Genomic DNA, 13,071 nt, shown 5'->3' with positions numbered 1-13,071 from the left:
ATGATTGACATGCATTCGTATATAAAAGCCCTTAAGGTCACCTGGATCCGCAGATTTCTAAATTCAAATAACTTGGGTTGGGTCACTCTTTTTATGAAGATTTCGAATATTTATGATCATTTAGCACTCGAGGGAGGCCACCAGGCATCGCTGATCTATTTAAAAGGGGCCGCAAATCAAAACCATTTTTGGATTGATGTTCTTAATGCTTGGTGCAGCTTTGTTAAGTGTCATGTACCTGCCAGTCAAATTGACGCTTTGAAAAATGTGTTGTGGCATAATCAGAATATTTTGGTCGGTAACAAACACATTAACTATAAACACTGGGCCAAAAAGGGTGTGAACTTCTTGTGTGACATTTTTGACTCGCAAGGGGTGGCTCTTTCTCTTGTGGCATTTCAAAGGAAATTCAGGGTCAGAACAAATTTTCTAGAGTACGGGGGCGTGGTGAATGCAATCAAACATTCCTTCCGTAAAGTACTGAATGGAGAAACCTCAGTAATTGCTCGCCCTTTTTTAACATTTAATTTTGAGACTTTGTTGATGGATATAAAGGGCTCCACCCGTCTGTACAGTGTTTTCACCTCCAGCAAAAAAGTTGTGCACAAGTTTATTGTTAAATGGGAAGAAAAACTTGGCGTGATTTTTCCGATTCCTAAATGGCACATTTTCTGTGGTTTACCCTTTAACTGTACATGTGACACCAAGTTACGTTGGTTCCAGTTTAGATTGGTGCATAGAATTCTGGGTGTAAACTCCTTTCTTTCTAAAATTGGTCGGAAGAATTCTAATCTGTGTACTTTTTGTAAAATGGAAGAAGAGACACTAGTCCACTTGTTTTGTAATTGCAAGGTGCAGTCTCTGTATTTTTGGCGTCAGATAAAACACTGGTTGACTAATACACTGAACATTGACATTAATTTTGACAACACGACCAAGCTGTTTGGTGTCCTTAATAGAAAATGGTCTGCTCTCAATTTAATTCTTATTCTTTGCCGTTTTCATATTTATCGGATGAAGATGAACGACAGAAAAGCCCTCATTTGTTCTTATCAAAAAGGAAATAAATCATTATTTTGTAATAACAACTTAGATAAGTTCAATACCAAATGGGAGCCTTTTGTATTGCTATCCAACTAAATGCCTTGCATAATCATCAAACTTCCTGTTTTTGCAATTTGCCATTTCTCTCTTAGTATCGTTCTATAAGTAGTTGGTTTTACCAGTAGTTTGTGTAGCTTTGTACATTGAAGAAACTTGAATAAATTTCCTCCTCCAGGGGAAAAAAAAAAAAAAAAAAAACACTTGTTTTTAGAGTGTAACTTCTGTCTTCTCAATAGTTCATTTGAAAAGTAATAAAAAAATTATTAACCGGATAGAAAAAAACACTTTATTGCTCTTTCTAAACACGCTGGTAAACAAAAATCTCATAAAACAATTTTTATTGCGTTGCTGAAGGATCTCAGTGCATTAAATAGTAGTTCAACCAGGATTTTTCCCAAGTGCAAGGTCAATTAGCCATCAGGCGCCTAGCTAGAAAACGTATGCCACAATAACACAACCAAACAAGGCTTGCACTCTCAGTTCTTTTAAAAACACATAATTTGAATTATTCACTTCTTTGTTAGGTTTTAAATTCTAAACCTTAATGTTCAAATCGAAATAAAACAAATAAATAAATACAGACAGTTTAGTTTAAAATATTTCTGGTCCAATGGAGGTTCCAGTTGCGTAAAAAAACCTTCTTCAGCACAGGAATGGGTGTGGGACAAGCTGAGTAAAATAATAAAGCATCAAACCATTCATTCGTGCATTATTTTTTCTCATTGGGGGTTCTAAGCAGCCCCCCCCCCCATCCCCCCTTTTGATCTAGCGGAGAGGGTATCCCTTATTTTCAAGCCCTGTGATTTCTTTAACATTTAAAGGACAGTCAACATTGTTTTTCAAATAATACTATGCTGTTTTCAGAATATTAAGTAAACACTTAATTTCAAAATTCATTGACACAACTTCCAAAACAACTCTTTGTATGCTCGCAGACTTAATAATTTGATATCTGATCTGGTTAAGTGACATTATTGAGATTTTTTTTCACAAACTTAACTTAATGAGTTTTTTAAAGGACGTGGCTGCAACGGGTTTTTCAGTTTTTTTATTTTATTAAATTGGTTGAATGTAAAAACATGGAAAACAAAGTGAACATGATGTGTTTTTGTTTATCCCGAGTGAGTCCAGTCTAAAGGAAACTTCATATCAGATGAACTAAAATTCTTCGTTTTTGGTTGTTCATAATGCTGATAACAATTTGAGAAAGATGGTTTTCTTTTAAACATAATTAATTGGGTATGTGTATACTGTACAAACTGCATCCCATCGCGCGACGACTATAAACTGTGCAAAAAAGGCCAGCGTCCAGCGATCCTCAGAGTCCGACGATTTCCATCGCGCGATCGTCGCGCGACCGACTATAAACCGTTGTTTTTGAACGTCCATGGTCAAAATGAGTGGCTGCTTTGCGAACATATGCCCGTGTTTCTAACCCGTCAGGCATGTTTCGAGGGAGCCGTTTCTTACAATGTTGTATACTATCAACAGCTCCTCATTACTCGTTGTACGTATAATATTACGAAGTTTGGTTTTATGCTAAACATAGTATTTTGAGTAATTATCAATAGTGTCCACTTCCTTTAAGGGGGTAGTTCCCGTCTTTAAGTTTACTTTTGCTGTTGTGCCTTAGAAAGAACATTGTTAACCTGTGAAAATTTGAACTCAATTGGTCTTCGATGTTGCGAGATAATAATGGAAGAAAAACACAATTGTCACACAAAGTTGTGTGCTTTCAGATTTCGGGACCTCAAAATCTTATTCTGAGGTCTCGAAATCAAGTTCAAATGTTTAGTGGAAAATTACTCCTTTCTAAAACTACGTTACTTCAGAGGGAGCCATTTCTCACAATGTTGTATACTACCAACAGCTCTCCATTGCTTGTTACCAAGTAAGTTTATGCTAACAATAAATTTGAGTAATTACCGATCGTGTCCAGTGCCTTTAAAAGACAAAAACATTGTGTTTCGTAACTTATTTATTTATTTATTTATTTACTTATTTCCAGGCAAACAATACATACAAAGATAGGCAATAAAAAATAAGACAACACAGAGAACAAGCCTGGGGATAACCAAAAAGCGAAAATAATCACTATCTAAAGGCGATCCAGACAATAAAAATAACAAAGGCACAAAAGGGCACAAGGACAAAAACGACATAAAAATTGCACATTTTTACGGTAGGCGTTACCTTGCAAATTCTGAACAATAATATACCTTACCCCATAATTACATTTGCAGCTTTGTATACGTAAAACTTATCCCATCTAGTGTTGGTTGGTTTCCTCCTGAAAACATCCTCTTTGGATCTTGACTATCATTTTAAAACTAGAAACAATCGGGGCCCAATTTCATAGTGCTGCTTAAAGCCATTGGACCCTTTCGGTAAACAGTATTGTCCAAGGCCCACACTTCGTGTATCACAACTTCTATATCCATAACAAACCTGTGAAAATTTAGGCTCAATCGGTCATCGGAGTCGGGAGAAAATAACGGGAAAACCCACCCTTGTATCCGCGCGTTTCGCCGTGTCATGACATGTGTTTAAAATAAATCCGTAATTCTCGCTATCGAGAATTGATATTGTTTTACTGTTTTCTCAAAAAGTAAAGCATTTCATGGAATAATAATTCAAGAGAAGTCTTTCACCACTACCTTCTGTAAACCCTGTAAGTTATTTGTAAATCTGTGAACTTTTATTTTGTTTCTGTACCGAAGGGGTCCAATGGCTTTAACGGTAAGCAAATTTGCGTGCTTACTGTAGCAGAAAATTGTGCTGGAGCCTTAGCGTATTTCAAAGGTTAGCAGACAAATTGGGCGGCCATATTGCGTGTTTACCGTGGATTTGCATTGTGATGTCATTTGTTTTCGTGCAGTAAGCACCGGAAGGTTAGCATGCCTTTTCGTGTGCTTACGGTTAGCAGCGCTATGAAATAGAAATCGCACAGTAAGCAAAAAATCGGCCGCTAAGCAGCGCTATGAAATTGGGCCCTGTTGTTGACAGCCGTGTGTCAAAATGACAATATTTGGACAATATTTGGACAATAACCGGGCTCACGACGGGAGTTCATGATAGGCAAGTTCGTCGTGTAGTTTTCTGCCGCTATAAGCTAAAGTTCAAAATCAAAGTCGAGACCAGTTCCTTGTAGCTTCTCGTTGTAAATCATGTCGAAGGCGTCGCTTTGTGCCGCAGTAAAGTAGTTGTTCCACCCTCCAACTTTACCTGGCAGTAAAGAAAAAGAAGACAAAAAAATCGTACAAGTATAAAGGAAACTAAAACAATGACTTGAAAGACTTCGTTTAATAAGATAACATGGTAGGCCTGTCACCATTCTAAACATTGTTTAAAAACAAAGCATATAGCTTTATTGTACTTTGTTTTTTCCTTAATACGTAATTTTGATTATTTGCAAAGTGACCAAAAAAGACATACTAGAAATCAAGGACAGAAGGACACCAACTCGCGAGAAATCTGACAAAAGATCGTGCATCATTTTTTCAATCATTTTCTCAGACTCAATATTGATGTGTTATCGAATTCTAACCACCAGAGGGGTATTTTAGACGAAATAATTTCTCAGAAAGTAAACTTTCGAAATTGAAGTTACACAATTATTTCGAGGTAATTACCAATGTTGAACCCCCTTTATGAAGTTCATCAAAATCTAACAGCAAACATTTATTTGTTATCTTACCTTTCAAAAGAAACGGCGCTCTTCCTATGTGTTTCGTCCGCATTTGTGCCTCCTCTCCCATCCCTAGTTGTTGATAAGTATTCTTCATCCCGTGAAAGGTAGTTTTCTTCGTGATGTAATCGATGACGTCATCAGAGAGGTCCTTATCAAGATGCTTTGCTATTTTGCAGATGGAGCCCCTCAGATCCTACATGGGAAAAAAAGAAACTTTTCAAATCAGTTGTCTTTGGACCCGATCTAGATTGGCGACCCTGTTTTTTGTATCAGTCATCGACTGTTTTGGAGGCTGACGGGAAGCAATTTTTTTGCTGTACAACAAAACTTCCACTGTCATAGGCCCTTTTCGAAACCACGGTTTCAGCTTCAGATTCGGTTTAGGGTTCGTCCTCTCGCAAAGTATGCAAAGCACGCACAAAATTGTCAAAACCACCGCAGGGCTAAGCAAGCCTAGACTAAATCTGGAGCCGAAGCCGTGGTTTCGAAAAGGGCCATAGTAAAGTGGTCTTGGAATAAGTCTATATAGAAAGATAAACCTCATCATAGTCTTGCTCCTTCACTAATTATTAAAATTGTTTCTCCCTCTTCCCGACTTTGATTTTGTCTTTTGTGTTCCACACCATAGAGCAAGCAGGTCTTTGCTCAATGGTTAAGCCAGTCTAAATATTTGTGTTATTGTTTGTTTTATTAAAATAAAAGTAACATCGTGTTTAGATAGATACAAGTCTCTCGAAACTCTAAACTTCCCACTCCACAAACACCATATATCTTACCTTGTGCATACTTTCATATTTCATGTATAAGACATTCTCATCATTTCGACGTTCCCAGAAACCGAGCACGTGATCAAACCAAGATCCTCCCAATGCTGAAAAAATGTATAAATAGAACAGTTACAGCATCAATATAGAAGCAGTAGCAGCAGCAGTAGTAGCATCAGCACATTATAGCAGCAGTATACAGTATATAGCAGCAGCGGCAGTAGCAGCAGCAGTATATGCTGTAGCAGCAGTAGCAGCATGCAGCACTAACATAAGTAGCAGCAGTTGCAGTATAAGCAGTAGCAGCATGCATCAGCAGCAACAGCATGTAGCAGTAGCACTTTAGAAGCTGCAGCTAGCAGTATATAGCAGCAACAGCATGCAGCAGCAGCAGCAGCAGTAGCACTTTAGAAGCTGCAGCTAGCAGTATATAGCAACAACAGCATGCAGCAGTAGCACTTTAGAAGCTGCAGCTAGCAGTATATAGCAGCAACAGCATGCAGCAGAAGCAGCAGTAGCAGCAGCAGCAGTAGCACTTTAGAAGCTGCAGCTAGCAGTATATAGCAACAACAGCATGCAGCAGTAGCACTTTAGAAGCTGCAGCTAGCAGTATATAGCAGCAACAGCATGCAGCTAGCAGTATATAGCAGCAGCAGCAGCAGAAGCAGCAGTAGCAGCAGCAGCAGCATTAGCACTTTAGAAGCTGCAGCTACATGTATATGTATATAGCAGCGGAGCACTTACAGCCGCATGCAGTGCAGCAGAGCAACAACACCAACAACACACCACCACGTTCTCCTCATGAACAGACGTCGCACCCACACTCCACCACCCCCCCCCTTCTCCATCGATATAAAGTCTAACCTGTCTTCTGACTAAAACTATGATACCAAATTCAGAATGATTCAAACTTACTGGTTCCAGTGAACAGCGAAAAGAAGAAAGCATCCCAGTTGCGAAATGATGGCAGCAAAAATTCTTTCATGAAGTTGAAGAAGGAGACAAAGGTGTCTTTAGGATTTCGTGCCAAGTAGACAACCTTGAGAGATTAGTGGACAGTGGAACAAAGGATTTCATCCGTTATTTGAATGAAGACAACTGGTTCAAAGCCAATTTTCCACTTACTGTCTTTACAGAGAGTTAAGGGTTGTTTGTTTGTTTGTTTGTTTGTTTGTTTGTTTGTTTGTTTGTTTGTTTGTTTGTTTGTTTGTTTGTTTGTTTGTTTGTTTGTTTGTTGGGGTGTCTGTTTTTTTTTTTTTTTGAAGCCATTGGACACTTTCGGAACAGAAAATAAATCACAGATTTACAAATAACTTACCGGGTTTACAGATTGGTAATGGTGAAAGCTTCTCTTGAAATATTATTCCATGAAATGCTTTACTTTTTGAGAAAACATTAAAACAAATATCAATTCTCGATATCGAGAATTACAAATTTATTTTAAACTCATATCATGACACGGCGAAACGTGTGGAAACAAGGGTGGGTTTTCCCGTATTTTCTCCCGATTCCGATGACCGATTGAGCCTAAATTTTCACAGGTTTGTTATTTTAGAAGGTGTGTTACACGAAGTGTGGGCCTTTGGACAGCACTGTTTACCGTAAGTGTCCAATGGCTTTAACTAAATGTAAATGACATAAAGGTAAACTTTCTTTTTTTTAGAAAGAAAATTTGTACTGCTTTTTGGTTAGGTCAAATTTAGGCCTCTACGTCTTACCTTAGCTTTTGATCCACACACTTTCGTAGGAAGGAACCGCGCATGGCAGTGAGTGGACATGCATCTGGGAGACTCCCAAGTTTCCATGATTTTATAACCAGGGACGTTGGTCTCGTCTTTCTCGGGTGATTTCATAGATACTACTTCCATGGCAGTATTCATGAAGGAGCGGTCGAAATTGTCATTACCCTCGCTTTGAATGTATTTCACAATTTCAATAAGCCAATGGCTACCTGACAGATGGAAGGGAAGAAAAAAAAAACATTTTCAGTTGAGAATATTTTAGTGTACAATTTATTGTCATTTATTGTTATTTGTTTAAAAAATATGTCACAAAATAACGAAGCCACTATATAAAGGACCAGCCGTCGATTTCACAAGTTCTTCCTAAACTTAGGACGAATCTTAAGGCTGAAGTCGAGTTTTTGAACCCATCCAACGTCCCTTTTCGAAACCACGGCTTCGGCTGCAGGCTAGCAATTGGCTCTGCAGTTGTTTTTACAATATTGAGCGTGCTTTGCTCAGGGCTTCAGACTAGACTTGTGGACAAGTCGTTAAATCGGCCCTACGCGCTAAGATAGTGCTCTCGCGAGATCACTGCTCTCGCGCGAACTGATGGCTCCCCGATTTTAGAGTCGAAATCGGGGAGCCATCAGTTCGCGCGAGAGCAGTGATCTCGCGAGAGCACTTTCTTAGCGCGTGGGGCCGATTTAACGACTTGTCCACAAGTCTACTTCAGACAAGAGGATGGAGCCTGAAGCCGCATATCCAAAGCCAAAGCCGTGGTTTCAAAAAGGGGTTATATAATGTATAGGATCCTCGATAGGAATAATCAAACCGGCTGCTGGGGCCGATTCAATGATGTCCCCGTTTGCGTCCATCGTTGTTTAATGCGATGAGATCGCAAACTGCAAGTCCATTTTTCTAGCGAGACGTCGCTGATTTTGCGTTTCGCTAAAATCATTGCAGTTGCGATCATGATATACAAAGAAAATATACGGGGTTTTTTCGAGGCTGAAAGACGTCTTTGACCACCGACACAACCATCCATGCAGCAAACTCGTCAGGCGTCGCATGGTTGACGTTGTTACTTGTCAAGATAACTTTTTACCCACCTTGTAATAAATTTTTTGTTAATTTTTTAGGGGGGGGGGTAATTAATTTATCATCTTCAAACGTCTGAAATTGTGGAGGAGTGCGAAGTTTTAATGCAACCCTTAGGCATAACCCGACCTACCCTTTTTTCGGGGGAAGAAATTCATTGATTAAAATCTATTAAAGACATAAAAAATAAAAAACAAATGTCATTTAGAGTTTATATACTATTTTGTGTGTGTAGCCTTTTTTTCTTTTGTTATCGTGCACATACTTCCTGTCGTTTTCGTTGCTGGGAGGGGAACAAATAAAATCCCCACCTACCTACCCTTTTCGGTGGGGGGGGGGGGGTGCGTTACACCAACGAACATTTTCTTATGCCTTATTAAAAGAGTAAAGTTCTACCAACCTGATTTTGGATAAGCAGGAACAAACACGTCGTCATCTCGCACTTCAAATGTCTTGATGCCTTCAAATGCAGACCGCGGCATAACCCAAGAAAACTTCATTCCTTCTAATTCATAACAATTTTGTTGACCGCACGACTCTCTGAGCTCCTTCAAAAGTTCTGCTTGAGTTTTCCCGTTGATAACATCGGGTAACATTGCTAAAACTCGCGGCTCATCCATGTTGTTGTCTTTTGTGAAATGTCATCTTCTTTTCTATTTCCTCTTTATAAAGGGATTGGTGGTGTAACAAGGTCGTACACGTGATGTGCACCTCACGTATACGCCACTAAACTCATGTTTTAATTATTAACAGATCAGTGCTATTCGACTACCACTAACACTATACCGGGCATGCGGGTGAGTGAAACAAACGCAATCATTGGATGGGAGCTATAATTATTTTAATAACAAGAAATACCACGTTCATGCTATCCGATTGAAATGAGCTTATCTCTGGAACGCCTGTATCAATCAACCCCATTTTTCGCCAGTGTAGAAGTAAATCCATGACCTACATAGAAATGGACATTATTTGTTCAAGATTGTTTTTGTTTTTAAAATAATAGCTTTCATCCAAGGTTGCGGTTTTTTTATGACTCGACACCCGGTCAACAATCAATGATTTAGTGCATACTGACAGGCGGCCTGTAAATCAATAGGCCCCTATACATCATCAAAGAGATACAAGGTTTATGGTCTTTCAACAAATTTACAGATAATGTAAAAACTGCGAATACAGAGGGACACCAACGTACGAAAGTATCCGTTCTGCCCGTTTAATACCGTTCTTTTAATATTTAATTTGATTGAATTTTGTTTAGCAAATCATGAATCCAATACACGTCCGGCCGTGTGTTAAAGGCCGAGGACACTATTGGTAGGGCCTAATCACTCAAACTAATTGTTAGCATAAAACCAAACACGGTAACGAGCAATGTGGAGCTGTTGGTATTATATAAAACATTGTGGGAAAAGGCTCCCTCTGAAGTAACGTAATTTCAAGAACGACAATAACCACAGATTTTGAGGTATCGAAAGCAAGCACCTGAAAGCATCCCAGATAACATTCATACATTGGGCCAACGTTGGTGTTTGGTCGGCACCGTTGGCGTTGGTATTGTGTCAGCTTTTGGCGTTGGCCCCATGTTGGCACTAAGTCGCCACGATCGGCATTGGCACTATGTTTGGTTCTGACATTGGGCCAACGTTGGCTGTAAGTCGGCAGAATCACGTTGGTTTTACACTGGCGATCAATGTTGAGCCAACGTTGGTTTTTAGTAATTAAACAATATTCGGCATTGTGTTGGTATCCGACGTAGAACCAATGTTGGCTCTAGGTCGGCATTACCACATTGGTTTTACGTTGGCACGCAATGTTGAGCTAACGTTGGTTATAAGTGGGACATCAATATTGGCATTGTGTTGGTTTTCGACGTAGGACCAATGTTAGCGCTAAGTCGGCATTACCACATTGATTTTACGTTGGCACTTAATGTTGAGCCAACGTTGGTTATAAGTAAGACATCAATATCGGCATTGTGTTGGTTTATATTCGTAGTACCAATGTTGGCTCTAGGTCGGCATATACCACATTGGTTTTACGGTGGCACTCAATGTCGAGTCAACGTTGGTTATAAGTGGGACATCAATGTCGGCATTGTGTTGATTTCTGACGTAGGACCAATGTTGGCTCTAGGTCAGCATTACCACATTGATTTTACGGTGGCACTCAATGTCGAGTCAACGTTGGTTATAAGTGGGACATCAATGTCGGCATTGTGTTGATTTCTGACGTAGGACCAATGTTGGCTCTAGGTCAGCATTACCACATTGATTTTACAGTGGCACTCAATGTTGAGCCAACGTTGGTTATAAGTGGGACAGCAATATTGGCCTTCTGTTAGTTTCAAACGTAGGGCCAATGTTGGCTCTAGGTCGGCATTACCACATTGGTTTTTTTGTTGGCGGTCAATGTTGAGCCAACGTTGGTTAATAGTGGGACGTCAATATCAGCATTGTGTTGGTTTCCAACGTAGGGCCAATTTGGCTCTAGGTCGGCATTACCGCATTGGTTCAACGCCGGCTCTCACTGTCGAGCCAACATAAGTTATTTTGTGGGAAAGCAATAACGGCTTGTGTTGGTGAGGACGTAGGACCATTGTTGGCTCTGGCTCTTTGACCACCGACCAACGATGGTGTTTTTGTCCATTACATTTGCCTTGGCAACGATAGCAATTGACCAACAATGTTCAGGTCGGAATTATGACAGTTTATAGCATTTTTTTGCTATAATTTTTTACATGAAATTATGGTTTATTTATTTTAAAATTTCTGCGTGTATACGTTCTGTGTGTGGGGATGGCATATGGACTGTACCACCAATGATACAGGGTTAAATGGAACAAATAAAGTTATTAGCAACAGTGGGGTGCTGTTTGATGCGTTTACAAAATGCTGGAAAGTTGGGTATAGGCCTACATAAGTGACTTGAGTGAGTTACACATCTGTAACAGACGCATAAATTTTTGTTTCTCATAAAGCCTTAATTATTTTTATTTAACACACGAAATTAACCCCCTGTACAAAATGGTATATAAACCATATCATTAACCCCTCTGCGCAACATCAATGAGTCACTCTGGAATGTTAATGGAAGTCCGAGGTCGCCATCCACTTCAAACTTAAAGCGGTGGCTCTGTGTGCAGCCTACGGCCTCCCCCTTAGACTAACAGGTGGCCCATATCAAAACCAGACAACCACAGAGGTGACTCTGTGTGCAGCCTAAGGCTTCCCCCTTCGACCAACAGGTGGCCCATATCAAAACCAGACAACCACACATGTAAGGAGATATCGCTCGTGACTCCAGCCAATCGGACAACTCGTAAGAGGGAGTTCGGTTCAGGGTTTTGTAGACTTGCAACCCGACGTCTGTAACGACACAACCGTGTTGGATTCCACAAGGATGCCATGCCACTGGACCTTCTAATTTTCAATCCAAGATGGCGCGGGTTACGCTTTTAATAGTATAGATGTATATAAAAAAAAAAAAAATTCCCACATCCACACGACACATACAATACGTGTCATTACTGTCGTCGTTTCAATAAACCGTAAACAACAAGACGCATTGTGTAATGGGCGCCACCGCACAATGGTCTATATATGCGCCAAACTATAGACTGCCGTGAAGCAACTGATGCTAATTAATATACAAAATAATACTCAACAAGTATTTAAAGTCTCTCAGCCTCTTGAAAACAAACACATTTCGAGGTGAACGGCACCGCTGTTGTTTAACTATTATTATTAGTATACAACATGTATATTAGTTGTACAAGCTACACTAGTTTATATTATCAATATAAACCACAAGGGAAACTGATTGGGTAAATTTTGAAATGATTTTGGGGGTTGAACAAAGAATTGACTAGTTTGTATTATACTAAAACAACCGTGGCTTTAAAAAAAAAATGGTGCCTGTTTTTTGGTGCATCCTAGCCCCTGCGAGGCCGTGCTGACGCCCTCTGTCGGCAATGCTGTTGTTTTAATTAAAATAAAAATGTTTTTTAACGTCAGAATTCACTCCTTGAAAAAAAACCTATAATTACAATTGAAGCAAACATATTTTAAGCTGAAGTTTGTCACCATAACCAATTTTATTCTTTGCATGGTGGAAATACGATATCGAAAGGTTTGCGGAAACACCATGTAATGAGTTGGGGTGGTTCTGAAAAGAACCGTTGGTTTCAACTCACTTTTGTGTTGAAACCAACGCGTTGCAACGGTTCCTCACAGAACCAAATGTTCTTTTCAGAACCTTCCCAACTCATTAGAGATAGTCATTACATCGTGTTACCGCAAATTCCATATCAACTTTATACTATTTAATTGAGTGCAAATCTTTGATCATTGAGCAGTGTTATGCACACCATTAAACGGGAGTGCTGTTTAAATGTGCCTGTTCTTGTCATTTTAATGTAAGTTGTACACTTGGAATGTTTACTATGTCGATCAAAAATTGAAGCCCATACCACAAGGTACCAGATGTGGGGAGGCAGGTCTATGGACCACAGTAATTATTTTGCTTTTGTTTCTCCTAGCCCATCTGGAAGTAGTTTTTGTATTGTCATGTATTGTCGAAATGGCTGAATAAATAATAATAATAATAATAATAATAATAATAATAATAATAATAATAATAATAATAATAATAATAATAATAATAATAATAATAATAATAATAATAATAT

The 13,071-nt window shown here is 39.2% G+C and overlaps 1 protein-coding gene across 1 annotated transcript; it reads right to left on the bottom strand.

The window, feature by feature from the left end:
* Positions 1-4,053: 4,053 nt before the first annotated feature.
* LOC117291843 (amine sulfotransferase-like) lies at positions 4,054-9,001 on the bottom strand. Its single transcript, XM_033773776.1, has 6 exons — positions 8,782-9,001; positions 7,278-7,510; positions 6,475-6,598; positions 5,572-5,666; positions 4,802-4,988; positions 4,054-4,329 (listed from the first exon to the last, which is right to left on the bottom strand). The coding sequence occupies exons 1-6, from the start codon at positions 8,999-9,001 to the stop codon at positions 4,217-4,219; spliced, it is 972 nt and encodes a 323-aa protein (XP_033629667.1). The 3' UTR covers positions 4,054-4,216.
* Positions 9,002-13,071: the final 4,070 nt, after the last annotated feature.

Source organism: Asterias rubens, chromosome 6, assembly GCF_902459465.1.
Source record: "Asterias rubens chromosome 6, eAstRub1.3, whole genome shotgun sequence".
Lineage (NCBI taxonomy): Eukaryota > Metazoa > Echinodermata > Asteroidea > Forcipulatida > Asteriidae > Asterias > Asterias rubens.
This window is presented reverse-complemented; position numbering and strand designations above follow the sequence as displayed.